Genomic DNA, 27,903 nt, shown 5'->3' with positions numbered 1-27,903 from the left:
GGAGAGGAGTATAACCAAGAAGCTTATTGGTGAGCTCAGGACTCTTCATCCATGACATCTAGAATGTTGCTCAGAAGAATTTTGAAAGTGGGACGTTCATCTGCTTTCTAAAACCAAAGAAAAAAAATGGAGTGTTATAGTGGGCCAGAGTCCAGAATTCAAGGGAAACACAATGAGTAAACAGCAAATGTTTATGAAGTTTACACTATATGCCCAGTAGGATACCCTGTGGATTACCCCCAAAAAAGAGAGAGAGAGAGAGAGAGAGAGAGAGAGAGGAGAAATAGAAGTATTCCATAAAGTCCTTGTGCACTTTAAATCTTTAGTAAATTGGGTTATTAATGTGGTGAGGAAATTTTGAAAATTATTCTCACAAACGCTGATTGAAACTAAAGCCAAATTCATTACACCAATGCATTCTTAACAAACTTAAGTGGTTGACTGAACTGACATCCTATAAGCTGTTATAATTTTTGTTTGGTTTCAACCACTTGTTTCTACCATCCTAAAGCCAAAGTTAACAAAGGAATGAACATGTCAAGAGCAGGAGCTGCTTCACTGGGCAGGCATCCTAAGCACCCGGGACCTCTTACTACAACCATCTGGCCTTCAGACTAAGGCCTTTTGTGGCAGCCATGGTCCATAAGCCCATGAAGTATTTAGTGATTCAAGATATATTCATGCAAGAAAAGTCTCAATCCATCAGAACCCAGAAGTCATCAACTTTTTGTTCCTTTGAATGTGTGATTCTCAAACCTAACTGAGTATCAGAATTTCCTGGGAAGTTTAAAAAGACATACCCGAGGCACCCTCTAGACATACCCAGCCAGAATCTCTGGAGGTAAGGCCCAGTCATCTGTAGTTTTAAGAGTTCCACAGAGATTCTGATGTGATTCCAGTTTCATGACTACTATGTTAACAGGCTGTGGAGAAAGTGCCTATCTGAAATACTTAAGTAGCAGAGAGAGGATGTGCTAGTTGGGAGAGAGCAGCAGAGTCAATTACCCTCAATCCTGCCCAGCACAGGAGAGAGAAGGGAAATGGCTCTTAGGGTTCTCCCTTTCTCCACACTTTCTTTGTGACCTGAGTCATTTGTCAAAGGGAAAAGAGCCATGTTCTGATCAAGATGCCTACTTTTCACCCCACAGGGATGGCTGCAGATTCACATACGTGCTTGCTGGACACTGTCAGTCTTTCCCTGTTGCTAAAGGGGCAGAACTAAGAGCTGAGCACTCATTTCCTACTAGAGATTTAGTTTGCCAAACTAAGGTTGCCAAGGATCTATTGAAAATAGAGTAGGCACTCCTGAAGAACCCAAGGTGAGAGCAGCAAAGCATTTTAATAATAGCGGGACAGGCTCTTTATTTGCAAAATACCACATCTACCCACATATCCCATAATGCACTGCATTAAAAAAAAAAAAAACCACGAGAACTACCTATTTTAGTTCCCTTTCAGGTGTTAGCATTTTAAAAAAATCTCATTTAGGACCACAGCCAGAAAAAGTGTGCAGTTAGTAAAGTAGAAGAAAGGGCGAATGACTCCCAAAGGAATGAACACAAATTTTAATTAGTTTTCTTTTTTAATGTACATACACTTGTCTGAATGCCTCTGGCTGCCTACTTATGCTAGGTGACATGGCCCCATGACACCCCTCTCCCTAGAGCCGACATGGTATTAGAGTAACACCACCCTATGGCAGAAAGTGAAGAGGAACTAAAAAGCTTCTTGATGAAAGTGAAAGAGGAGAGTGAAAAAGTTGGCTTAAAGCTCAACATTCAGAAAACGAAGATTATGGCATCTGGTCCCATCACTTCATGGCAAATAGATGGGGAAACAGTGGAAACAGTGTCAGACTTTACTTTTGGGGGCTCCAAAATCACTGCAGATGGTGACTGCAGCCATGAAATTAAAAGACGCTTACTCCTTGGAAGGAAAGTTATGACCAACCTAGATAGCATATTGAAAAGCAGAGACATTACTTTGTCAACAAAGGTCCACCTAGTCAAGGCTATGGTTTTTCCAGTGGTCATGTATGGATGTGAGAGTTGGACTGTGAAGAAGGCTGAGCACCGAAGAATTGATGCTTTTGAACTGTGGTGTTGGAGAAGACTGTTGAGAGTGCCTTGGACTGCAAGGAGATCCAACCAGTCCATTCTAAAGGAGATCAGTCCTGGGTGTTCATTGGAAGGACTGATGCTAAAGCTGAAACTCCAATACTTTGGCCACCTCATGCAAAGAGTTGACTCATTGGAAAAGACTCTGATGCTGGGAGGGATTGGGGGCAGGAGGAGAAGGGGACGACAGAGGATGAGATGGCTGGATGGCATCACTGACTCGATGGACATGAGTTTAAGTAAACTTCAGGAGTTGGTGACGGACAGGGAGGCCTGGCGTGCTGCGATCCATGGGGTCGCAAAGAGTCGGACACGACTGAGCGACTGGACTGAACTGAACTGAACTGAATGATCCTCTAGTGATAATTGGAGTGGGCCTGGAAAAACTTCTGGTCATGAAAGGATTGGAATGTAGGCTGGGGTTTGAGAATGTGTACAGCTATCTGTCTGTGCTCAGTTGCTATATGGCGAGGAAGAGTAGGGTGTGGGTGCTTGGTCAGCTACATGGGAAAGTACGTTCAAGGAAATAATTTAAGAGGTCCCACTAAAACACTTACCTCATGCCAGCAGCTGTACATGATGGCATATACCCTCTCTGAAGCGAGATGAGGCCTGTAGAGACGTAGGCCTTGGGCAATGTGTTCAGCTGTTTCACTGTTAGTAAATCTCTCATATGGCATCTTCCCCAGAGAGTAAATTTCCCACATCAGCACCCCTAGACAATGAAAAAACAAAATGTGTTGTTTCTAGGTAGGAGGGATCCTAGTGTTCCTAGATCAACTTCAAACATTACATTCAGCTCATTCCACCCCCCAGCCCACCCCTGGGCTTTTTTAAAATTTTGTTCAAACTTCTGCTATAGTACTGAGTACGCTGGAGGTAATCAGGATTGCCACGGACCATTAGTTCCTCTAGGAGAGAGACAACATCTTATTTGTGTTTGTGGTTATAGGGTCTGGCAGAGTCCTTGGTACATCATTAGTATTCAGAAGCTGTGGAATACTGAATGAATTGTTTGTTTCCCTCAATAGATTCTAAGTTCTAAGAAGGCAGGAATCGTGTCTACTTTACTGTTTTTAATCCCCAGAAACCCCTGCGGTGCCTGATTCCCTAAGGATTAGATGAATGAAAGGAAGAACAAATCACAGTCTCTCTGTGCAGGTTGCAGAGTGTGAATTTCCCAACAGCATTCATTTTCTTTTGAGCTGTATAATCCATGTAATCATATCCACTCACCAAAAGCCCAAATGTCAGATTTGCTGCTGAACTTGCTGTACATAAGAACTTCTGGTGGAGACCACCGGACAGGAAATTTGGAGCCTACTGAGCTTGTATATTCATCATCCAGAACATACCTGCAAAGGATTCAGGACTTGTTGCTGTTACAATTTGGAGAGTTTGATATTTGCTTAAAATTTCTTGGCAGAGCCATAAGAGTTGCACAAATACTGCAGGCGAACCAGTGTCTTTTACAAATGCCATTACTAACACATTCCTGTTTTCATATCCGACTTAGCTTTCCTGATTGACAGTATAGATACAGCAAGGATGAAGTGGAATAAGGTCTAATAGGTATTCCCTTCCCTCTTTTCTCTTTTCCCATCCTTCCCTTCCTTCAATCCTGCAGTCAACAATGGCAATTAGGCTCATTAGGAAAGGAGACAGAGTAAAGTCAACAAGATTAACAGAACAAGACAGAATATTGGGGAAATTAGCTTTTAAAAAAAAGAGAAAGGAGAAAGGAGAAGAGAGGACTATAACAATAAAACAGAAGGATGAAAAGTGACTTAAACCATTCAGAGAAAGAAAAGGTATAGAAAGATGGTGGAAAAAACTAGAAGTATAGGGGGAAAGGGAGACAATTAAAAGTTACAGTGTCACCTCACGTTTGTACTGTGCCAGTTTTACTTTTAAAGGGAAAGGTGAAAAAGACTGCACTCACCTGGACAGGCCAAAGTCAGATACTTTAACAACTCCTTGATCGTTAACCAAACAGTTTCGAGCTGCCTGTAGTGCAACAGACACCAGTGAGACTCTGTCCTTGGTGCACAGGTTAAGGGCACAAAGCTTCTGTCCACCAGAGGCGGGAAGCCTCATCTCCTTTATCTAGAGACACCTTCCCACCTAACAGGAGTCAGCTGATGCCACTGAGGAATTTTGATATACTTCCATCACATATAGAGCAACCCCCATAATAAGTAAAGCACTGAAGACTTGAAGCATGATTTCACTCACACTGGTAATTCCATGACAACCCATGCGTTGAAATGTCGAGAGAATTAAGGGAGAACAGAAGGCAAGTGTGTTTTGTTTTCTGCTTTTCTACCAACAGGACTAGGGCTATGTCCGCCTTGGCATGGCTGAAATAAATATGCCCCGGGAGGCCAAGCAGGGGAAGTGGGTAGGTGGAGATGTCAGGAAAGTGTCTGGTTTAAGGGAGGCCAGCCACTTTCCTGTGATCAGGTAGACCATCCTGTAATACCAGGCCCATACTTTATAGGCTGACAGTTAACATGGCCTATGAGAATATGGGTCTGGTGATACAAGATGATGTCAATTTTCATGGGAAGCTGTAAATTCAGTTCTTTAATGTGAAATGTTTTTAAGTGTTTGCTAACTAATATATTAATATAACATTTAAAAACGCACCAACAGACACCCAGTTTGTGACTCTGATATAACCAGAATGATGGTCCTGTGCTAAAAAACAGTTCCATCAGGATGAGGGCTGCCCTTCTGTCCCTGGAGGACTCCACCATTTCCTCGTCATAGTAGGAGGGGCTGGGAGTGACCATTACAGCTCCCATTGGGGGGGAACTTATGGTGTTGACGCTGGAATTCCTTGACCAGCTGACCACTGGGGCAGAGGCTCACCAAACTTTTAGTATTTTCTAGATAAAATTGAAATCACGGCTCCAGCCACCTTCCTCAGCCATGGATGGATGATATGCCTTCCTGTGCTACTTCCACCCGCCTCAGCCCTTGGACCCAGATCAATCCTTCTGAGATCCTACCAGGTCTCGGTGGAGGAATTGCTTAGACTCTAGGTATTCCATGGCTTCACAGACATCCTTGCACATCTCCAGCAGCTGCTGAGTTTGGAAGCGGTGGCGCATCTCCCTCAGGTAGTTCAGGAGGCAGCCATTGGCCATGTACTCAGTGATGATGAAGATGGGGCGCTGTTTCGTGCAGACGCCATACAACTGCACCAGCTTCTCATGGGAAAGATTCCTACAGGAGAGGCAATGAACCAGTCTTCCCTTTCTGACTCTGAATATCATTCAGAAAGGAACTGAGGAGGAAAGGAGTTGGTCTTGGAGTAGAGTGTCAAATGAGAGATCATAATAACCTTTTAAGTGCCTAACATGTGAGGGTGAACCAGGATTTGGAGCCATCGATAGAACAGGAAACAAGTCCAGGGCTGAGTGAACACTAAGGGTACATTAGAATGTCTTCCTTTTGAAAGTCTCATTCTCTACATTTACCCTCAAATACTGTCAAGATGATACCCACCCATGAGCAATACTATTCTCCATCAGTATCAAAGAGAAATGAGTACCTTAGCAGTTAGGACTCACACCAATCAAAGGTTGACCTCAGGCCCAGGTCCCAAATCCCCCTTGTTATAAATCACCTTAAACCACAGTGGGAACCGTCCTTGTAATTCCTACTGGATGGAGAGTTGGGTTTGGACTGTAACTCACATCATGACTTTGGCTTCTTCAATGAACTCATCCTCAGACATGGAGCCTTCTTTGATCATCTTGATGGCCACATCATACTGGCCCCTCCACTTCCCATACTTCACTACTCCAAATTGTCCAGTCCCCAGCTCCTTCAAGAAGGTCAAGTCCTTTGGATCGATTTCCCATGATCCTATAATAACAACGCCTTGATGTGATTCTTTGAGTCATGTATGTATAATTTCTACAATAGACTAGAATCCCTACTGGGGGTAGAAATAGACAAGCAGTAAAAGGGAAAGTCTCAGGGGTACTAATTCATTTTTGCTCAGGTAAATCTCAGGGACAGGGGATTGCTGATTGGAAGAGTCTGGGAATTTTTGGTACAAATCAGGCATAGAGCAAGAAGATCAACTAGACAACATCTTTAAAAAATCCCTTTATGATATTTTCCCCACAATTGAAAAAAACCCCAAATCTTTATGAATCTATGTTTTTGCAGTCCCAGTAGGAGCCACCAGAGGGATAAAACTCATTAGATAACTTTGATTTGGCTCTGTCTTAACACATTATTGACTGGGGGGTTTTTGCAGAAACTAACACCTCTGGCATTTATAGGTCTCCGGTCAATAATGTGTTAACATTCCTTGTGGCAGCTGGGATGGAACAGTGAACTGCAAGAATGATTGAGAGGCAAGGTCTGGCTGGGTCTGCCAGATGGAGTAGTGCTTGCAACTGGCTGGTCCACCCTGCCCTAGAGAAATAAGCACTTACCGTATCCCAGGCCTGCAGTGGAAGGCGCATTCTTGTTTTGTTGAGACACTGGATATTTGAGCCTAGATATGAGTCCTAAAACATACAGAGAGGGTCATGCTGCTGGTGCAGAGCAGGGAGTGAGATGCCTTGCACACTTAATGCCTCACACTTCCAGTATTCATCTTTCTAGTACATTTTGAATCCCAAAAGATTGCCATGAAGCTGAATTTTTCTGGAAGTTTCTCCTCTTATAAATGTTTTTCAGGGACAAAAAAAAGAAAATACTAACTGAAGTATGCTCCCCAGCTAAATATATCCCCACCTCCCAGTCCAGGCTTAACTCACATCCGCCTTCTCCTTTCGATACTGAAAAGTGTAATTGGAACCCCATAAAATGACAGCCTTCATACTGCCTTGCCTGGACATGGTGGACAGCTGCAAGCCTTCTTGATGAAGCTTTTCCCATGTATTCCTGTTCTCCCCAATCTCCCAGTTTTTAGAATGTCTACACTGCTTAGAAATTCTCTTCTGATGTTTTTGAACCTGTATGTTCTTTCAGGGCAAGGACCTAAAGTAATAGTTTTTGTGTGTTCTCTAGTAGCAAAATTACGGAGTAGACACTAGGAGTTCAATGAATATTGCTGATTGATTAATTACCAGTCTCTTCTATGTCCTTCCTTAGCACTGAGCATCAATCACCAAATAAGAAGTCAGTCCCTACTGGGTGTAAGGTCTGCCTTTGACCTCCTCTTCACTTGACTTCAATCCAGCATCACAGGGGTTCATTTTCACAGCTAATTGTCACTACCCTATGAGGCTTAATGTTTCACCTAACCACCTTGTCCTAAATTCTTTCTCTTGGTACTTGTCACACCCTTCTTTGGTTTCCCTGGTACTTACCAGCAGAGTTATGCTGATGGTAGTTAATGAGCTCAGGGATAGTGCTGAAAAGGTGCTTCTCAGCCAGGTAATACTGGCTCTGAGGTGTGGAACACACGACATAATGGCGTATCACCCCTTGAGGTTCCCTGAAGAAGTGGACGCTGAGTCAGCAACTCGGGAGCAAGGGCCCAAAGGACCCAAGAAGTGAAGTGAGGTAAGTTTTGAGTTTAAGCGACAGAGGAAGTGGGAGAAGCACTTCATTAAGGAACTGTTGGATGGGTGCCCCTGTTCTTTTCCCCCAGGGCCTTAAAACAGTAACACTCACCCTGTAGATTTGGCAAACACAGACACGGTATATTTTCCAGCTTTGCTGGAGTCTCTGACAATGAAGCCTCCTTCTTTACCCTGAAAAGATGGGAAAAGAAGCTGACCATCAGGAGGAAATGGCACTGCTACCAGCATCCCAACTGCCCAAACCCAAGACAAAACAGAAGCCCTGATTTCACTGCCAAGTTCCACATTTGAGCTGCAGCCTTGTTGCTTTTGACACTGCACAGTGTAATTGGGACCCCATCAAATGAGAGCCTTGACACTGCCTTGCCTGGAGGTGGTGGACAGCAGCAAGCCCTCAATTCGGGATCCTTGCTTGTGGTGCAAAGAGACTGCCATTTACTTGTGGTCACACACTTACCTCTTGCTTCAACAGCTGCTCAGCTTGACTCCGAGTCATGTGTTTGGAATACCACCTGGAAAGGGAGAGTGCTTGGCTGGCTTCTAAGTCATGGCCTGAGTGGCTCGTTAGAGTGCTGTCTGTGGCTCATCCATGCCATTGAGTCAGTCAGTTCACTCCACTGCTATTTACTGAGTGCCTGTCATGTGCATAGCACACTATATCCTTTTCCCAAAGCCTGCTTGTTGCTGAAGAATTGTGGAAATGGAGAGCAAGTGGCAGAAGGTTGCAGGAAACAGATGAGGGTCAGGGCCTTCAAAGACAACCCACTTCCCTGATTCAGGAGAATGGACAACCAGAACAGTTTGCCATTTTTCACCCTTTCAAATGTTTCCTATCAGGCTGTGGTTTTCTTTGAGTGTAGTTATTCCGATTTGGAGAGGAGGGGGTATGGTGATCTCTCCAGCTTCCATCAACAGGGTGTTTGGGATAAGGGTAAGATGTAGGCACTATCAGTTGAATTGGTGGCATCATTTGACCCAGTTGATGCTGATTTTAATAAGTATCTTGATATCAAAATTTTGTTGAAAGTATGAAAAAGGTTTATACGGTATTGTGAAGATTCTATGCTGGGAACATAAGCATACTCACTCATACATTTCTATGGAGTCCTCCGCTTCAGTTACATAGTTACTAGGGATGTAGCCTTCCTGCCTGTAGAGGAGACAACAGGGTTGATCATCCAACACTCCCCAATCTGGGTGAGAGACGGATTTGTTTACCTTGTATCCTGGGGCTCAGAACCAGTCTCAAATGGTGGTATATAAAATGTCCTGCCCTCAAAGAGGATCATGTTGCCAATGCACAGCTAGGCCGGTGGAGTGTGTAGCTTCTGCACTTGCAGCACTGATCACATATGCTCCACAACACGTGGGCTCCGGGAGGGGGCCACGTGCAGAGCTGCGCTCTGGGAAGTACTGGGGGGAGAGCATATTCCCTTTGATGTGGGAAGAACAATTTCTGATCAGGATACTGAGTAGGGGAGTTATGATGCAGGACTTTGGGTGGAGAAGGCAATGGCACCCCACTCCAGTGCTCTTGCCTGGAAAATTCCACGGACGGAGGAGCCTGGTAGGCTGCTGTCCATGGGGTCGCTAGGACTCGGACACGACTGAGCGACTTCACTTTCACTTTTCACTTTCATGCATTGGAGAAGGAAATGGCAACCCACTCCAGTGTTCTTGCCTGGAGAATCCCAGGGACGGGGGAGCCTGCTGGGCTGCCGGTGACTTAGCAGCAGCAGCAGAGTAGGTGGGAGGGATTCCCTGGCAGCTCAGCTCGTAAAGAATCCACCTGCAATGCAGGAGCCCCTGGTTTGATTCTTGGGTCGGGAAGATCCCCTGGAGAAGGGATAGGCTACCCACTTCAGTGTTCTTGGGCTTCTCTGGTGGCTCAGATGGTAAAGAATCTGCCCACAATCTGGGAGACCTGGGTTCAGTCTCTGGGTTGGGAAGATCCCCTGGAGGAGGGCACCCCACTTCAGTATTCTTGGCTGGAGAATCCCCATGGACAGAGGAGCCTGGTGGGCTACAGTCCATGGGGTCACAAAGAGTCAGACACAACTGAGCGACTAAGCACAAAGTAGATGGATACAAGGCTCAGGGAGAGCGGACATGAACTCACCCATTTTTATCCCGGGCACGCCACCAGGGTAAGTTGCTCTCCTCCAGGATAAAATACTCATTGCCCTTATGCAGCTGTAGATCATTTGCATTCATTGGCATGTAGTCATAAAGGGCTACAACTTTTTTCAGCTCACTTGTCGAGACAGGTGCTGCTGTTGGCTCAGGGGGCAGTGGCTTTTTTAAGATCTGTGTTGTTAGGAAAAAGAAGTTGGGGAGATTGGCTAGATATCAGGCACTCTCCTATCGTCCCCCAACCATTCTAACCCAAATCAGGCAAAATAAAAGGTTTATTCAACATTCACTCAACAACCATTTTTAAGCACCCCTGCAGGGTCTCTCAGCATGGAATGCACATCAGAACCATCTTGTGGGCAGTTAACAATCCCAATACCCAAGCAGTTTCAAAGACCAACTATGTCAAAATCTCTGAGGGTTGGACCCAGGCATCAGTGTTCATAAAGCTTCTTGGGCAAAAACCCTGTACAGCCCCCATCTGGAAAACTTAGCACTAAACTAGTACGTGGACCCACTAAGTGGCTCTGAATCTTCTTTTCTTTGTTTGTAAAATGAACGTAATAAGAATTCCTGCCTTGCTTACCTACAATATATGAGAAAAGCCTTTCTAGACCTCCAAAAGTAACCCCCGAAATCAAGTTTTGAAGTAATATATTAGTGGTAAATTCAAGATATTGGGTATATGGGCATTCACTGTTAAAATTTTTCAATTTTATGTTTGAAAATATTTTTCATTTAAAAAAATCAGGCTTTGTTTTGTTCTAAACAAGCGCTTCTTTTCTTTGTTTGTAAAATGAACGTAATAAGAATTCCTGCCTTGCTTACCCACAATATATGAGAAAAGCCTTTCTAGACCTCCAAAAGTAACCCCCGAAATCAAGTTTTGAAGTAATATATTAGTGGTAAATTCAAGATATTGGGTATATGGGCATTCACTGTTAAAATTTTTCAATTTTATGTTTGAAAATATTTTTCATTAAAAAAAAATCAGGCTTTGTTTTGTTCTAAACAAGCGATTGGATTAAATGGTTGCCAAGAGCTTCCTAATAAGCCTCTGTCTCTCCACCAAAGAGGAAGTCCTACTTAGAAGGCCAGATCCCCTATCTCAACAAGAATACCAGTTTACACTGCCATATCCCAGGGAGAATTCTAAGACTCTGGTCTGTTTTCTGGGTGTGACTGTAAGTTTCCATTGAAGCAGCACCCAATTTCCCTGTATACCTGGTCCTCCTCAGGTGTGGGAGGAAGAGGCTTTTTTGTCTTGCGGTGAGAACTCCCAGGTTTTAAGCCTGCAAAGTAAGAAACCAGCGATCATAGCTACAGAGTGCATATTTGGGAAGGGCCCAGGGACAGGTTTGGTCGGGAACTTTACTCTTGTATTTGGGGCCTTTACATAAGTTATGAAAAGTCTTGATGGCTACAGCCCAATGCCAGTTTTCCCAGCTAGAAAGAACAGAGCATCAGCTGGATTTTGGTTCCCACCCATCCCCTCCCCCAGGCTCCTTTGTACACTGGCCAAAATGTACAGACCTGGGTTTGATAGAACCCTGAGAAAGTGATGGATAGAGTCAAAGGGGGGAGAGATTAAATGGAAGATCTCTTACTTCCATTTCTGTTCTCCAAAATTTGGCAGCCCATAGCATTTTTGGCTGTCTGAGAGCAGCAGAGATACTGCCCATCAATCCAGAAGCAAGGGTGATATTTCTGTACCAGATCATTGTTGTACCGGATTACTGTAAGAGAAGAAAAGAGAGAGAGAGGTGACATTTGACTTGTGGAAGAATCTACCTTAGGCATGTTTTCCTGTTTGAGTGTAGTGGTGAACTTCAGACAACTGCCGCTTCCTCAGCCACCCTGAAGGGAAGCAAACGCAGGACCAGTTGGCTCACATGCTTCGCCGTGGAGCGTTCCTGTGTCATTCTCTTCAGTGGTTCTGTTACGATGACTATCTCTCAACCAGTGATCATAGCGATAAGAATATCTGATGTCTCCAGAGCCCCAGAACAAAAATATGTTATCGATGGTTTCCCGGTAGCCATTACAATCTTCCTGTAAAGCAGATGTTGACTCTGGTGGTCTTTCCCAGAAAAGGGAAACAATGTGACAAGCCAGCTCTCACTCCGGCTCTCAATATACCAGTGCCCCAGCTTCTGGAGTGCTCTTTTAGAGCTATTTGTCTTTGTGAAAACTCCTGCCTCGCACTTTCTGTGTTCATGAAACAGTCAACAGAACAGAGCTCAGGATCAAAGGAAGGTGATTTTGCCTCTAGAATAAACATAGTTCAATCTTCCTAGGGCCACTGAGGAGGGTTGAGCTCCTTGTGGGAGATACACACAGCACTTCTATTTCCCTCACAGGGTTGTGAGGCCCAAAAGGTCTCTCAGAATAGACAACAGGGTGGGTTGCAGATAGTAGGAATTAGTTTTACAGTTTTTAATACTGTGGTATTGCAAGAATTTTAACTGGAAGTTGATTAGACAAGTCATCCTGGGATCCTGTTGCCAGATGACAGAGAAGCAAAGACAAAGGAAATAACTGACGCTAGCTAGCCTTGGGCCAAAGATATAGGCTAGCCTAAGAATGTGCATATTTGAGGACATACTCATTTCAGCATTTGATGCTAAAAAGAAGCCCTGCATAACTTTTTTTAAAAGATAAAAATAAAAACAAAATAAAACCTTCCTTTGTAGAGAGCAGCTTAAGCCCTTAAGAGCTTGCTAGTCACACTCTACTCATTCAAGACTTTGGAGGAGGCCTAGAAGCTACTGGTGGCCAGGTGCATTTTACAGGCAAATGAAGAAAAAGTGCTGCCTCTCTCTTTCTTTCTTTCTTTTTTTAAAGTGCCATCTTGATGCTTTTCTAAACATGGATTTGAAGACTTCTAACCAGTGTCTCCTGCCCACACACACTCACCCCTCACTTTTTCAGCATATCCCTTCACCATTGCACCAAATGCAGAGTGGTGGGAGCTGATCAGATGGAGTGCAAGCTAAAAGGGGCTACATTGTCTGTAGAGGATTTTAAAATAATAATAAAGCCAATCAAAAGTCTGTAGGCCTTCTATTATCCTTATTGCCAAATTCAGACTTAAATTGAAGAAAGCAGGGAAAACCACTAGACCATTCAGGTATGACTTAAATCAAATCCCTAACGATTATACCGTGAAAGTGAGAAATAGAATTAAGGGCCTAGATCTGATAGACAGAGTGCCTGAACTACAGACAGAGGTTCGTGACACTGTACAGGAGACAGGGAGCAAGACCATCCCCAAGAAAAAGAAATGCAAAAAAAGCAAAATGGCTGTCTGAGGAGGCCTTACAAATAGCTATGAAAAGAAGAGAAGCAAAAAGCAAAGGATAAAAGGAAAGATATACCCATTTGAATGAAGAGTTTCAAAGAATACCAAGGAGAGATAAGAAAGCCTTCCTCAGTGACCAGTACAAGGAAATAGAGGATAACAATAGAATGGGAAAGACTAGAGCTCTTGTCAAGAAAATTAGAGATACCAAGGCAACATTTCATGCAAAGATGGGCTCGATAAAGGACAGAAATGGTATGGACCTAACAGAAGCAGAAGATATTAAGAAGAGGTGGCAAGAATACACAGAAGAACTGTACGAAAAAGATCTTCATGACCCAGATAATCACGATGGTGTGATCACTTACTTAGAGCCAGACATCCTGGAATGTGAAGTCAAGTGGGCCTTAGGAAGCATCACTCTGAACAAAGCTAGTGGAGGTGATGGAATTCCAGTTGAGCTATTTCAAATCCTGGAAGATGATGCTGTGAAAGTGCTGCACTCAATATGCCAGCAAATTTGGAAAACTCAGCAGTGGCCACAGGACTGGAAAAGGTCAGTTTTCATTCCAGTCCCAAAGAAAGGCAGTGCCAAAGAATGCTCAAACTACCAAACAATTGCACTCATCTCACACACTAGTAAAGTAATGCTCAAACTTCTCCAATCCAGGCTTCAACAATACGTGAACCGTGAACTTCCAGATGTCCAAGCTGGTTTTACAAAAGGCAGAGGAACCAGAGATCAAATTGCCAACATCTGCTGATCATCAAAAAAGCAAGAGAGTTCCAGAAAAACATCTATTTCTGCTTTATTGACTATGCCAAAGCTTTTGACTGTGTGGATCACAATAAACTGTGGAAAATTCTGAAAGAGATGGGAATACCAGACCACCTGACCTACTTCTTGAGAAATCTGAATTTAGGTCAGGAAGCAACAGTTAGAACTGGACATGGAACAACATACTGGTTCCAAATAGAAAAAGGAGTACATCAAGGCTGTATATTGTCACCCTGCTTATTTAACTTATATGCAGAGTACATCATGTGAAATGCCGGGCTGAATGAAGCACAAGCTGGAATCAAGATTGCTAGGAGAATAACAACCTCAGATATGCAGATGACACCACCCTTATGGCAGAAAGTGAAGAAGAACAAAAGAGCTTCCTGATGAAAGTGAAAGAGAAAGTTGGCTTAAAGCTCAACATTCAGAAAACTAAGATCATGGCATCTGGTCCCATCACTTCATGGCAAATAGATGGGGAAACAGTGGAAACAGTGGCAGATATTATTTTTCTGGGATCCAAAATCACTGCAGATTGTGACTGCAGTCTTGAAATTAAAGGGATGTAAGAGTTGCACTTTAAAGAAAGCTGAGTGCTGAAAAATTGATGCTTTTGAACTGTGGTGTTGGAGAAGACTCTTGAGAGTCCCTTGGACTGCAAGGAGATCCAACTAGTCCATCCTAAAAGAGATCAGTCCTGGGTGTTCATTGGAAGGACTGATGTTGAAGCTGAAACTACAATACTTTGGCCACTTGATGAGAAGAGGTGACTCATTTGAAAAGACCCTGATCCTGGGAAAGACTGAAGGCAGGAGAAGGGGACGACAGAGGATGAGATGGTTGGATGGCATCACTGACTCAATGGGCATGAGTTCAAGTAAACTTCAGAAGTTGGTGATGGACAGGGAGGCTGGGCATGCTGCAGTCCATGGGGTCACAAAGAGTCGGACAGGACTGAGTGACTGAACTGAACTGAACTCTAGCAATTCTGAACAATGTTTCAGATACTCTTCCTAGCTAGAACTGATTGCTCCTACCGTCTGCTTGCCCCACCCCTCCCTCGTGCCATGCCCATCACTGAGGGATTTGAAGAACCTTGGGTGCAGGCTTCAGCACCAGTAGACATTTCAAAACTCTTAATCAACAACTAGCTGCTCTGATAAATTAAGCTATCCTAATATGCTAATGAGAGGCTATAGGACTTTCTAACCCCCTACCTCCAGCACAGTCATTAAGAACCCACCCTACATTTCCGAATAGTTAAGAGATCCCTCGAAGATGACACTCTTCTTTTGTTGGTTAATGCAGAGCTTGTATTTCCAACTACTTAGAATTGCAAAGGCAGTGTCTGTTACAAACTGAATGTTTGTGTCCCCCTAAATTCATATAATGATGCCCCCATGTGATATTAGGAGATGTGGCCTTAGGAAGGTACTCAGGTCATGAGAGTGGAACCTCAAGATGAGACTGAAGTGAAATGAAGAAGTGAAGCCGCTCAGTCGTGTCCAACTCTTTGCGACCCCATGGACTATAGCTTACCAGGCTCCATCCATGGGATTTTCCAGGCAAGAATACTGGAGTGGGTTGCCATTTCCTTCTCCAGAGGATCTTCCAGACCCAGGGATCGAACCAGGGTCTCCCACATTGCAGGCAGATGCTTTACCGTCTGAGCCACCAAGGTGAGATTAGTGCCCTTATAAGAAGAGACTGGAGAGAGATTCTCTTTCTCTGCCATATGAGAACCAGTGAGAAAAGTGACCAGTCAGCAAGCCAGGTAGAAAGTTCTCACCAGCAACCAAACTGGCCAACACCTTGGTCTTGGATTCCCCAGCTTCCAAAACTGTGAGAAATAAATGTTTGTTGTTTAAATCACTTGATCTATGATATTTTGTTGTGGGAGAACTAGGAGAAAACTGCTCACTTCGCCAGTGCATGGGGCCACGAAGCACTAATGGTTGATGCACATTCCAAGTATATCATGGACTGATCTCTCATATCCATTTTTGTCAGGATAATGGCTCAAATTCAGTTTGGGGCATGAGTGATTGATTACCCTCCATATACATCATTGGAGTTTCACAAATGCCACTCATTCGTTTTGGTGAGGTCAGGTCTTTTGCTCATTTTTGAAGCTACAGTTAGAATAGGCTCTATTGAGCTTGACCAAATGAAGACAAGTGTCTGTGGTGCTGTAATACTGAAGTGCCCACTGTCATGTTCAAGGAAATGGAAGGAGAGAGCTCAGGGCTCAAGGATACAAGGTTTGCGTGGAAAGTACCACTGAAAAGAGATGGCAGTTCAATATGAGATACCTGACATCCTACTTTTTAAATTGAGGTATGAATGTGAATGTGTTAGTCGCTCAGTCATGTCCAACTCTTTGCAACTCCATGTAGTCTGCCAGGCTTCTCTGTCCATGGGATTTTCCAGGCAAGATACTGGAGTGGGTTGCCATTTCCTTCTCCAGGGGATCTTCCCCACCCAGAGGTAGAACCCAGGTCTCCTGCACTGCAGGGAGCTTTTTTTTTTTTTTTTTTTTTTTTACCATCCGAGCCACCAGGGAAGCCCTTGAGGTATAGCTTACATATCAATATATAAATTGAGATATAGCTAATATATAATAAAACATGCAATCTGAGGTATCCAGCTAGCCACATTTGTGTAAAACCATTTAACCACCACTCAGATCCAGCACCTCAGAAGGCTCCCTCGTGCCTCTTCACAGCCAATACTGCTACAGAGGTAGCCTGTATACCATGAGGCCCCCTTCTCATGTTAGTGATTTGCAATTGGTGCATTTCACTCCAGAGTGGGATAACATCACCGGAGTGGGATTTTACAGCTTCCAGAGGATCTCATTATTGGCATTGCCAGCATCTGGGGCTGTTCTGAGATCTTTAGGATTTGCATCTAAATCTCCCAACAACTGTGGTGTTTGTTGCAAGGCAGCTACTTTGGGGCTGGTTAGCCCAAGTAGATTCTGGAGTAAATGAAAAAAAAAATGCTTTCAGTAAAACACAAGGGAAGAGGAAGCAAAATTGAACCAATGAACCAATTGAAGTAGCAGTGGTTTCTGTTTGTTTTGGTTTTGTTTTTACTGTTGGAATTTTACTTACCTATGAAACTTTAATAGCAGGGCATAATCAACATAGTGAGGTTAATATCAGAGTCAATAAAACAAGTTTACATGTTGATTAGTCTTATCCTCAGTCATTACTCATAAATTGAATATAGTGGGCACTCTATATATTTTTGAGCTAACCTACAACTGGTTTTGAAATTGGTGTTTGAAGTGTTAAAGGAATTACTAACTTATACATACCACATTTTTTCCCTTTCGGTTCTCACTCATCTAGTATGTCCCACCTTCCCCTATTTCCAAACTAAATCCTAGCTGTCCATCAGTGTGGATCCCAAGTTGGTGGTGATTGTTCTGCAGAAAAATAACTTAACACATCTATTTGTTGGTTGCCTTCTGTGTGCAAGGCAATGTATAAGGTACTATGGAGAGAACAAAAGAAGTACAAATATATATGCCCTCTGGAACTCCAGCTCAGCCTCTGCATATATTTCTCTGCCTTGTAGGTGGCATCTTGGTTTAGAGCACAGACTTTGGAGCCTGAGTTCAAAGCCTGACCATGCCACTTACTAACTGAGTGCCTTTGGGCCAGTTACTTAACCTCCTATAGCTCTGGGTTTGTTTTTTTGTCTCTGAAATGGGGATGGTGAAATTAACTGCCTCGTGTAGCTGATAGGAAGAAGAAATCAGTTAACGTACATCAAGGACTTAAGATCTTGGATCATAATAAGCATTACTGAAGTCTTTGCTCATTTTGTACCCTCAAGACTAAAGGTGACCTCTTCAAAACATGCCAGGAACTGAACTACGTGGTACAAGATATTGCCTATTTGTAATGTCCACATGGCTTTACTCTTAAAATATCTTGTACCCAACTACAGGTGCAATTTCTGGGCTTGAGAACCAGGCAGCACAAAACTCTGCAATGAGTTTAGGCTTTAGCATCAACCAGACTTAGGGATGTAGTAAGAACCCAGGCTCCACAGCTCACTAGCTATGTGCCCTTGAGCAACTTACTTAACCTCTTAGAGCTTCAGTTCCCTCATCTGTAATTAGGGATATAATACATACTAAATAAGCTTATCGGCAGGATTAAACGTGCCAGTATGTTTGAAGCACTTGGCATAGAGCCTGGTACAGAATTAATGCTCATTAGGTGTTAGTTGTTTTCAGCCCAAGGTTGCTGTGAGAATTAAATGAGATAATGATTACAAGATATCTAGCTTAGTGTCTGGCACACAAAAAGAACTAAGTAAATGACCCCTCTGTTTCTTTCTCCTCTTTTGGCTCGAAAGATCTGATGATTTTTGTATTGGCCAATCAGACTTGCATTCAAGGGACTGAACAAAGCTGGGTAGTCAACCACCAAATATCAGAATCTACATGTTTATTAAGACAAAGGGCTGTCATGCAATAACCCAACCATGCTGTTATCAGTCTGCCATCCTTCCTGTTTCTCTAGGCAGCCTTTCCTGATGTCAACTCAACCAGTTAATCTCTCAGTCACTTGACATGTGGCTATATATACACACAAATATGTGTGCATGCATCCTGTGTAAGCATTTACAGTCGAGTTTATCTGAGCATACTATATAGTCTATGTGAAAAACTGAACTATGTTCAATTGAGGTCCTCACAAAGCAAGGAACAGAAAATAGCTCTTTGGAAAATATTTACCAACAATGAAAAGATGTACAGTGCTTTCTTGTACATTGCTTTACAGTTGCTGTGTGCTTTCACATACATTACCTCCCAGAGATAGGTACCATGGACATCATTATTATTATCATCATTATTAACATATCATTATCATCGTCATCATCATTATTATTATCACCATCTTTCTCTTTCAGAAAAAGAACTTGAACCTCAAAGAAGCTTATTGGCCTACTTACCAGAGGTCACCCAGTTTATCAGTGGTAGAAGGAGACTTGGAACCAGGGTCTTTACTCTGACCCTAAGCACTCTCATAATCACATATTAATTTTTTGGGAACCAGATATTTCATATCTATGATTCAAAATATTGAAATAACCATTGAGTACCATACCACACCACCATTGTAAATTGGTGTAAAGAATGGGACCTTTTTATAAGTAGGGAAATGGAGGAGCCTATAATTACAAAATTGCATTAAAGAGACAGTGGTAGAACTGAGTTGAAACTCTTAGTCTAGGACCTGATCTTTCATCAAATATGAAGGAATATATTGTCAATTGTATCACTAATATTGAAGAAAATGAAATATTTTTTCCTCCCCTTCTCCTTTCTCATTCTCTCCCTCCTTCCCTTCCCCCCTTTCTTTTTTCACCTCCCTTCTTGCATCCATTCTTTTTTCTTCTCTCCTTCTCCCTCTCTCCTTTCCTCCCTGTCCCCATTTTCTTTCCTTCTTTCTTTCTCTTTTTCTCCCTCTCTCTCAATTTCTCTCTTTCCTTCCTCCATCCCATCCTTCCTTTGGAAACTAGCTTATTTTCCAAGTAATTCTCACCATTTTTGAGCTGGTGAATCCAACGCTTCCTCAGGTCTTCGGTTGGGGAGAAGACATAGAGAGGCCCTTCATCATATACAACCTGGGGCAATGGACACACAGACTTCAGCAGTTAGGAGTCGGAAAAAAAAGAAAGACCTTGAAGCAACTAATATTAAGCTACAACAGTGGGTTGCCATTTCCTTCTCCAGGGGATCTTCCCAACTCAGGGATCGATCCCAGGTCTCCCACATTGCAGGCAGACGCTTTAACGTCTGAGCCACCAGGGAAGCCCTTGTATAATGACAGTGGAATACAAAAAGGCAGGCTCTTCAGTGAGCAGTGGGGCTAGTGTCATGCAAAGAATTCCTGAACAATTCATATCCAAGGATGTAGGATTAAGAAACTCTTAGCTTTGTGAATTCTCCTAGGTCCTCCTGAGTTGAGTTTCAATTCATGTGTAAAATTAGTTCATAATCTTTGTGTTTATCCAATGAAGGATATTTTATGATCTTATTAAACTTTGTATAGAAGATAATTGAATGATTTATGTAACAAATCTTGATTAGTACATATGAATTATAAACTTCATCAATATGAGCAAAATTTTAACTCATGGCTAATTTTCCCCCCAATGCCTAGTGGCACCCCCTAGCCAACATTAGCCAAAATAAACTAAGTTTGGAACTACAGACCTATTCAAAAAGAGTGAAGTCTATATTAAGCATCATCATCAAATCAGTCAGTAGTTTTTGAACACTACACCTATACAAGACTTTGTGCTATGTGTTATGGAGATGTACAAAACATATAAAACATGGTTTCAACCCTCACAGATTTAGTAGACATCGCAGTAGATTCTAAAGTCAAATGTAAATTAATTGTGAATTACCTGCTATTTACCATTATCCACCAGGCCAGTCAGAACATCAACTTAGTGAAAAACAATGGTAGGTTTTGTAAACTTTGTTATAGTCAGGGACATGAACAAGATCCTTTTACATTTTTTCTTTTTGCTTGTTAGTCTTGCTGTGCTCATAAATCCATGACAGAAAGCCCCCTCCCCTGAGACTTTCCACTTCCTTTTCTGGCTTTCACTGTTGCAGAGACTGCTTTATTCACGGTATGTAGCCTACAGAGGTCTAAGGACATAAGCAAACCAAATCAGAGATTGATTGATTCTGAAGCTCTTGCTCTCTCTGATGGCTTACATTGCATCTGTCAAACAGATGTCTATGTGGCTCTTCAGTTATCCCAGACTTGAATAGAATTTAAGTTTATATGTAAATCTAATAGGGTTTCCCCACACTGAACTTCCTAATACTACTCCTTCCCTCCCCTTTTCTGTCTTTTCAACCCACATGACCACCATTAGATAGAGAGGCAGAACCAGAAGGAAGTGAAATGCTCACTCAACAAACAGCATCTTTCTCAATGCAGTTCTCATCGACAAGACACACCATAATAGAATTAGTGCCATTACGGATTCTCTTTGAGGTGTAAAGAGTAAAAGAAACTATGTTTGACTGGAAAATAGAAAAGCAAACACCCTCAGCCTGTGCCATCCCTGATGATTACATTACAGGTCCCCTTGTGAACTGATGAGAGAAAATACTTCACCTGGAAGGGGTAAGGGAACCTTTCAATATTTGAGATCTGCCCAGTTTCACTGCTCTCTTCCCTTCTCTGCAATGACAGAAAAAATCATAGTTATTGGTTGACGCGTTACTCTTTTCTGGATTTCCTTAGGTACTGGGAGTCTTTTGCAGTGGTTCCACAAGACTATCCTGCATGAACAGTGCTAATCCTTAGTGATGGCTTCCTATATTCCAGTGGGGACACGTAGCCATAGGATCCAGCACACCTTCATTCAAAAAAATCTCAAATTATTGAAGAAAGGGAGGTTACTCAATAAATGATGCTGGGACAAACATTTAACCACTAATATTGGCAGAGGTAGGAGAGTAGTTAAGGTAGCTATTTCACACCGTACACCAGAATAAATTCTCGATGGATTCAAGAGCTTATGAAAGAAATGAAACTATGAATAACAGAAAAAAGTGAATATTCATAAAATTTTGTGAGAGGCAAGGCCTTTCTGATATAATGCTAAAAGTTAGAACCATTGAGAGGAAGATGAGCTAATTTGATGACATGGATTTTAAAACCCAGTATCGTTTAAAAAAAAATTCAAAGATAAATGAAAAACTGGAAAAATATTTTCAACATATATTATAAAGTTAATATATCTAGATCTCTTAAAAAGTACTGGGAATAAGGTAAATATTTCAATAGAAAAGAGGGCCAAAAAATCAACAGGCAATTCACAAATGGAAAAAGTATAAATGAGCTATGGATGTATAATTGAGTAGCAAAAAAAATGACAAAATAAGTCAGCAATTAAATATTTAAAAATTAAATCATTTTTGGCTTTCAAATTAGCAAATATTTAAATTATCTGGTGTTGAAAAGAATGTAGAGGAATAGATACTCTCATATTCAGCTTGCGGGAATATATAATATTCAAATTCTACTTCTACAAAATAGAATAAAACTATAAAAATAACCAAAGTGTACAGATTTCATTAAGAAGAGAACAAAATATTACTCCTAGGAAGTCATTATAAAGAATAACAAAGATACATAAAGATGTATGCAAGAATGTTCCCCTCAACATGATTTCTGATATAAAATAATTGGAAACAATTTAAATGTCTAGTAATAGGAGACTAGCTGAACAAATTAGAATAGATCCATGATAGGGAACACTATATAGTCATTAAAATCATATTATTAAAGATTACCTATTGTCCTGGGGAAAATTTTTCATATATTGGTAAATTGAAAATATAAGTGGCAAAGCAAGGTGTTTAGTATGATTCTGTGTTTTAAATATATAACATATATATTAGTGTGAGTATATGTGTTGTTAATGGAGAAAAACATCAATAAGTCTGTACATGAGCAAGTTAATAGTTGTTTTAGCTGACTAATGAGATTATGCATAATTTTATCTTCTTTATGTGCTTTCTTTGTATTTTGCAGAGTCTCTGTAATAAACATGCATTTACTCTTGTCATCAGAAAAAAATGACATTTAAAAAAATCAGGAAATCAGTAGATTTTATGTCCTCAGGGAAATGAGAGAAGAAGCAGTGAGAATCTCAAGACTCAAGAGCCCTAGGGTTCTGGCTTGCAGACTAATTCAAGTCTGTAAATCTGATCCCGGTGACTGAGGGAGTAAAACCAATCATCTCTGATCAGCTTGAACACTTGATGGGATATCATCTTAAAACTGGTGTTACAAGTTTTCCAGTTAAGTGAGTTGGTCTGCATCTGGGGAAAAAGACGTTGAGACTCAGCATAACCAATATGTGGTGGAGTGAAGAGCATATTGGTATAAGGGACCTTTGTGTGTCCCACCACTGCACAATATCACCAGTTTATTTACAGAGCATTGAAGTGTTCCAAGTTTCTGAACTCCACCCCACCCCCTGCGCCTGGTTCTAACAATGGTCTCTTCTCACCGGAATCTGTCTTTCAGGGGGAGGATTTTTCTCCGGAACCACTGTTTCAACGCAAGTGATCTTCTCAACATCTATTGAACCCTTCTTACTGCCTCTTTTCTGAGAAAGAGAATGAGGAAGAAATGGAGAAAGGTTAAGAGCGATTAAGCAACCAGATGATTAGATTTTGCTATTTCATCATTCAACATAGTGAGGTGACACCCACATTCTATATCAGGACCTGTCATTTTGAAAAAATGAACAGACAAACCAAACCCAAACAACTTCCAGATCTATTAACCTGATCTTTTTTGACTACCAGATGGAGAGCAAATGCATTGACTTTGTGTGCTTTGTTTTTATTTTAATGTAAAAAAAATAAGGAAACAATTTCCAACTCTTGGGTTTCATTCTCAATAATCATTTAATGAGCGCTCACCAACTTTGAAAATCCATGGTGAGATTTCCCTGATAGCTTCTTAGCACCTCTGAATTTTTGTTCCAGTATGACTTCCCAGTTCTGGGTTAGGAAATGCTTTGCTGAGTTTGAAGTGTACTTAGGTCCCTTCTATCCTGCTCCACCCCCGACTCCAACCAAAAAGGATCTACATCCTCACCAAGGCAGATTTAAGGCCAAGTCCTTAAAACTCAGGTTTCACGGCAGAGAAACTTACCCCGCGTTCAAAGTCATACTCATAGTAGGAAAGTTTTTGCACGGTTAAGAGAAAGAGGCGCTTCTTGAAATTTAAAGGTGATGTTTTCTTTTTCTGCTGCGATCGCTTCAGAAAGATGCTCTCCAATATCACTGCAGCCATCGCTTCTTTCTGGAGCTCACTGGGTGCTATTGATAATGAAAGTTCTTGAAGACCCAGCACATTGATCCTCCTCATCCCTCCTGGTTCCCCCTCAGCCTAGCCACCTACTTTCAAATAGAATAGAAATGTTCAAAGCTAACAAAGAACGATCTTCTTACCTTGATGTCCTCCTTCCATAACCCTCCTTTCTGCCAGTTTTCAGGTATAATGGATGCACACTGGATTGGGGTGATTGGTTCTACATTATGAGTTCATATAAACTGGGTTCTTGCCTAAGTCAATGGAGTGCTCTGGATATCAACGACATGTACCATGTGCTTGGTAATGTCTAGAAGCAACTCTACCCTAACCACCCTTTTACTGAATGTGCAGAATCTGTGAACAATAAAAAGTCTTGGTGCAGCTGTTGGACCTAATATCCCCAGAAGGTATAATGCAGGTGCCAGAACTCCACTGAGGCAGATATTGGGCTTTCAGTTCCCAGTTTCCTAGACAGTGAGTGTAATTTTTCATACCTTGTCCCACTGGGGTCTGTAACCAAGGGGTCTAATAAGGATATGGAGGCTGCACCTGCAGTTGTGGACATATACTAACTGCCACTCAACCGATTTTGCCCATCCTTTGTAGCTCTGGCTGAGCTTTGTTCTAAAATTGAAAAACAATTTTTGAGAGGCAGTTGTTTTGCTTGGTTTTTGCTTTTCCCTTCCTTTTTGCTTAGGTTCATTCTTTTGGATCATCAACTCTTAGAGATGCCATCTTTGATCATTTATGAAAAGTAACTTGTTTAGTCTCTCCAAACTGAACAATAATTCAGAAAGATTCAGTTTGGGTAACTGAAATATACAAAGGCAAAGAAAGTTACACAAAGTCACCCTTGGTTTTATTTTTTTTTAAATTCAAACAAAACACACAGTTATTCACTTAAATGCATTATCTTGTAGTACTAATCCACAACTTTCATTAGAAAGATAAAGTGAAGACATAAATACTGACACAAAAACAGAGCATTAAAAAATTCTGAAAAAAAATCACCAAATGATCAGCCCCTTCCCCATCCAGTTTTGTTGGAAGTAAGTTCTTTTCCTGAAGGGGATAGATTTTGTTTTGTTTTAACTAAATTCCTTATGCTTTTGGTGGCAGAATAAAGTCAGTAGTTTTTTCCTACTTGACAAGCATAAGTTACTTCTCACACCAGGAAAGCAAGGGAATGGTTTGTATCGAAGTCTGAGGCTATCCACACCATTATTTTGCTCTTTCTTGTGGTGTAAACAGTTCTATTATTGTACTGAGGAGACAAAAATAGGTTACAGGAACACCAAGGATGTTCAGAATGATCACTTTGCTACTTGTTCATCGTCTGGATGCCACTGTTCTCTGGTGATAGATTTTTTCAACTTTTTATAAATGATTTTTTGAGAAAATCGGGCCAAGGAGTACACTTTTCCCTACACCTTGCCACACAGCTCTCTTCCATGATTCCCGGGTTTAAATCATCTCTCACAGGACTGAGAAACTGATAAGAGTTGTAGCATTCAGATCCAGCTCAATCCCCAAAGAGATTTCTTGTAACATTAAGATTTTTCATTTACTCAGAAGTAGTGATAACCAACTAATAATGGTCGGCTCTCAGGTACTGCCAACTCATCGAGATCCTGTACTAATATCTTGTTTGTTCCCATGGTGAATCCCAATTAAGTACCTATTCACAACCAAAGATTCAACTTAGAAAGTAATACCCTAAAGAAATCAAGTAACATGACCAGTAAATTGGATCATCTGAACAAACCACATCCAGCTGTGCCTCTTTTAGCTGAGTAAAGCACACCCATCATTTTACCTTTAGGTTTGTTGCAAGCTCTTGGTGAATACACTCCCCGCTCAGACCCAGCATCTGCTTCAGCCTTGGCCTCTCCTCTTATTTCCCATAAGACAGGTCCTTCTGGAAGCTGCCTCTGTTCTTTTTGTTTTTCAGAACAAATCCAGTTTGTACAAGAGGAAGCCTTCCTCTCGTTCAAGTATCTGTGTTGGGGTAGGGTTTAGAGCTGGGCTAAGTATGAGGAAGTAAGCCTCTCACTAGCCATCGCCCCTCTGAGCGTAGGGTGAAATGGCCTCTACCTGTAGATCACTGAGCTGGAGGACTGCTGGGATTTCCACGGCCTGATTGCTCCCTCTTTGATTGCTTCCCCCTATTCTTTGTGATCCATTCAAGACACACATGGTCTGACAATGTGGTAGCTCTTCCTTAGTCACCACTGGTCCATTAATGGTGAAAGGAGAGGCATCTACTTTTATATCTTCTTGAAGGCTGGTGTGTAATGGACACTTTGCTTTAGAGGATAGTTGCAGCTTCTTTGGGTACTTATTATGGAAAGTCCTAATTTTTTTCTAACAATTTCAGCAGCCCACAGTCAACTGACCACAAAAGATGCACAGTGAGGGCTGACCCTGCACCTCACTCAAGTGGTGGGGGTGGGGTGGAAACGGAAGTGACATGAATGTTACACACACACACATACACACACACACACACACTTCATATAGGAAAAGAAAGAGGAGGAAAAAGAATAGACACACACGGCTCTTCATCTAAAACGTAAAGTTACAGTGTTATGATGTTCTCTTTATTAATCTACAGATGCAGGATTTTCACATGGCCATGTTGTGCAGCCTCTAGTCTCCCTATGGAGCTGCTGCTGCTGCTGCTGCTGCTGCTAAGTCACGTCAGTCGTGTCCGACTCTGTGTGACCCCATAGACGGCAGCCCACCAGGCTCCCCCGTCCCTGGGATTCTCCAGGCAAGAACACTGGAGTGGGTTGCCATTTCCTTCTCCAATGCATGAAAGTGAAAAGTGAAAGTGAAGCCGCTCAGTCGTGTCCGACCCTCAGCAACCCCATGGACTGCAGCCTTCCAGGCTCCTCTGTCCATGGGATTTTCCAGGCAAGAGTACTGGAGTGGGGTGCCATTGCCTTCTCCGCCCTATGGAGCAGCAGAATTCAAAAAGAGAATGCTTAGTAGTAAGAGTTCAGCCACTTTACAAACTGCCCTATGCCAAGGAATTAATATAAATAGCACTTGCAGAATTGGTAAAGTAAACCACCTTTGATTCCTATCTTTACTCATTATTAGGGACAACATCAGAGCAAAAATCAGAAAACAGCCCAGCCTGACTGTGATTAGGAAAGGTCTTATTAGGAGATGCTAGTTAGAACAGTCATAGTTCAAATAACTACTAAGACAGAAATATCCAATAAGCTGCATTTTGTGCTTATTCCTCATTTAAAGCATTACTTAATTGCCCAGCAAGATTCTAGCCATTTCCTTTTCTCCCCAGGAGAATGGGAGGCAACTCCTGCTTCTCTTAGTGCAGTCCATCATCAGACATTTTACACACATTCTTTCATTTACTCTTTATGACAAACAGGAAAGCAAGATTCATGGAGGTTATGTGACTTGCCTAGATCTATTTGTGACTCCACACCCTTGCTGTTTCTGTTGTACCTCATTGCCTCCCAGAGGGAATTTTGTTTTTTGTCTTTAGTGAAGTGTGATGTCATTCACCTCAGCACTCTGTCACTGCCCATGGCTATCATCAAAGAGCAGTGGGGACAGAACCCTCTCCATCTTCTAAGAACATTAGACAAAGGAGGAAATGGTGGTAAGTGTGGGGATAAGTAAGAAAGAATTCAGGATCCAGGGGTACTTTTCTTTGCAATATTCCTCTACACATGAAAGGATGGTCTGTCCTATTTAATTGACGACAGTACTTTTTCCCACATGAGGACTCTTCTCAGTTCCACCAGGGTTTTCTTACGTTTTCCTTTAAATCCTCTCTAAGGAGATCTTGTTTACTGGTCGATTTTTAGATTCACCAGCTGTTTTTCCCTTCAGGATTTTTCATTGTTAAAGGGATAAAAGCATAGAGTTTAGATGGAACACCAACTCTTTGTTCTAGGGTTGTTATTGCTTACTGTGCATATAAAACTTTGTTTGAATGTACTTTCTTTCATATTATGAAATATTGCAAATAGGCAGAAAGAAAAGAGAATAACATTACACTCATGTGCTCACCGTTAGCTTAATAGAATCCTGACATTGTGCTACTTTGTTTCTGTTTTTTCTTTTTTTTTAAGAACTGTAATACTATCCATAC

At 41.9% G+C, this 27,903-nt stretch overlaps 1 protein-coding gene across 1 annotated transcript; it reads right to left on the bottom strand.

Moving 5' to 3' along the window:
- Nucleotides 1-35: 35 nt before the first annotated feature.
- On the bottom strand, nucleotides 36-23,765 carry BTK (Bruton tyrosine kinase). Its single transcript, XM_052663047.1, has 18 exons — nucleotides 23,613-23,765; nucleotides 22,960-23,058; nucleotides 21,054-21,119; nucleotides 19,455-19,536; nucleotides 11,413-11,541; nucleotides 11,030-11,097; nucleotides 9,792-9,979; nucleotides 8,760-8,822; nucleotides 8,130-8,184; nucleotides 7,764-7,843; nucleotides 7,457-7,584; nucleotides 6,575-6,649; nucleotides 5,822-5,993; nucleotides 5,132-5,348; nucleotides 4,060-4,124; nucleotides 3,354-3,472; nucleotides 2,675-2,832; nucleotides 36-107 (listed from the first exon to the last, which is right to left on the bottom strand). The coding sequence occupies exons 1-18, from the start codon at nucleotides 23,751-23,753 to the stop codon at nucleotides 36-38; spliced, it is 1,977 nt and encodes a 658-aa protein (XP_052519007.1). The 5' UTR covers nucleotides 23,754-23,765.
- Nucleotides 23,766-27,903: the final 4,138 nt, after the last annotated feature.

This window comes from Budorcas taxicolor, chromosome X (genome assembly GCF_023091745.1).
Source record: "Budorcas taxicolor isolate Tak-1 chromosome X, Takin1.1, whole genome shotgun sequence".
NCBI lineage: Eukaryota > Metazoa > Chordata > Mammalia > Artiodactyla > Bovidae > Budorcas > Budorcas taxicolor.
This window is presented reverse-complemented; position numbering and strand designations above follow the sequence as displayed.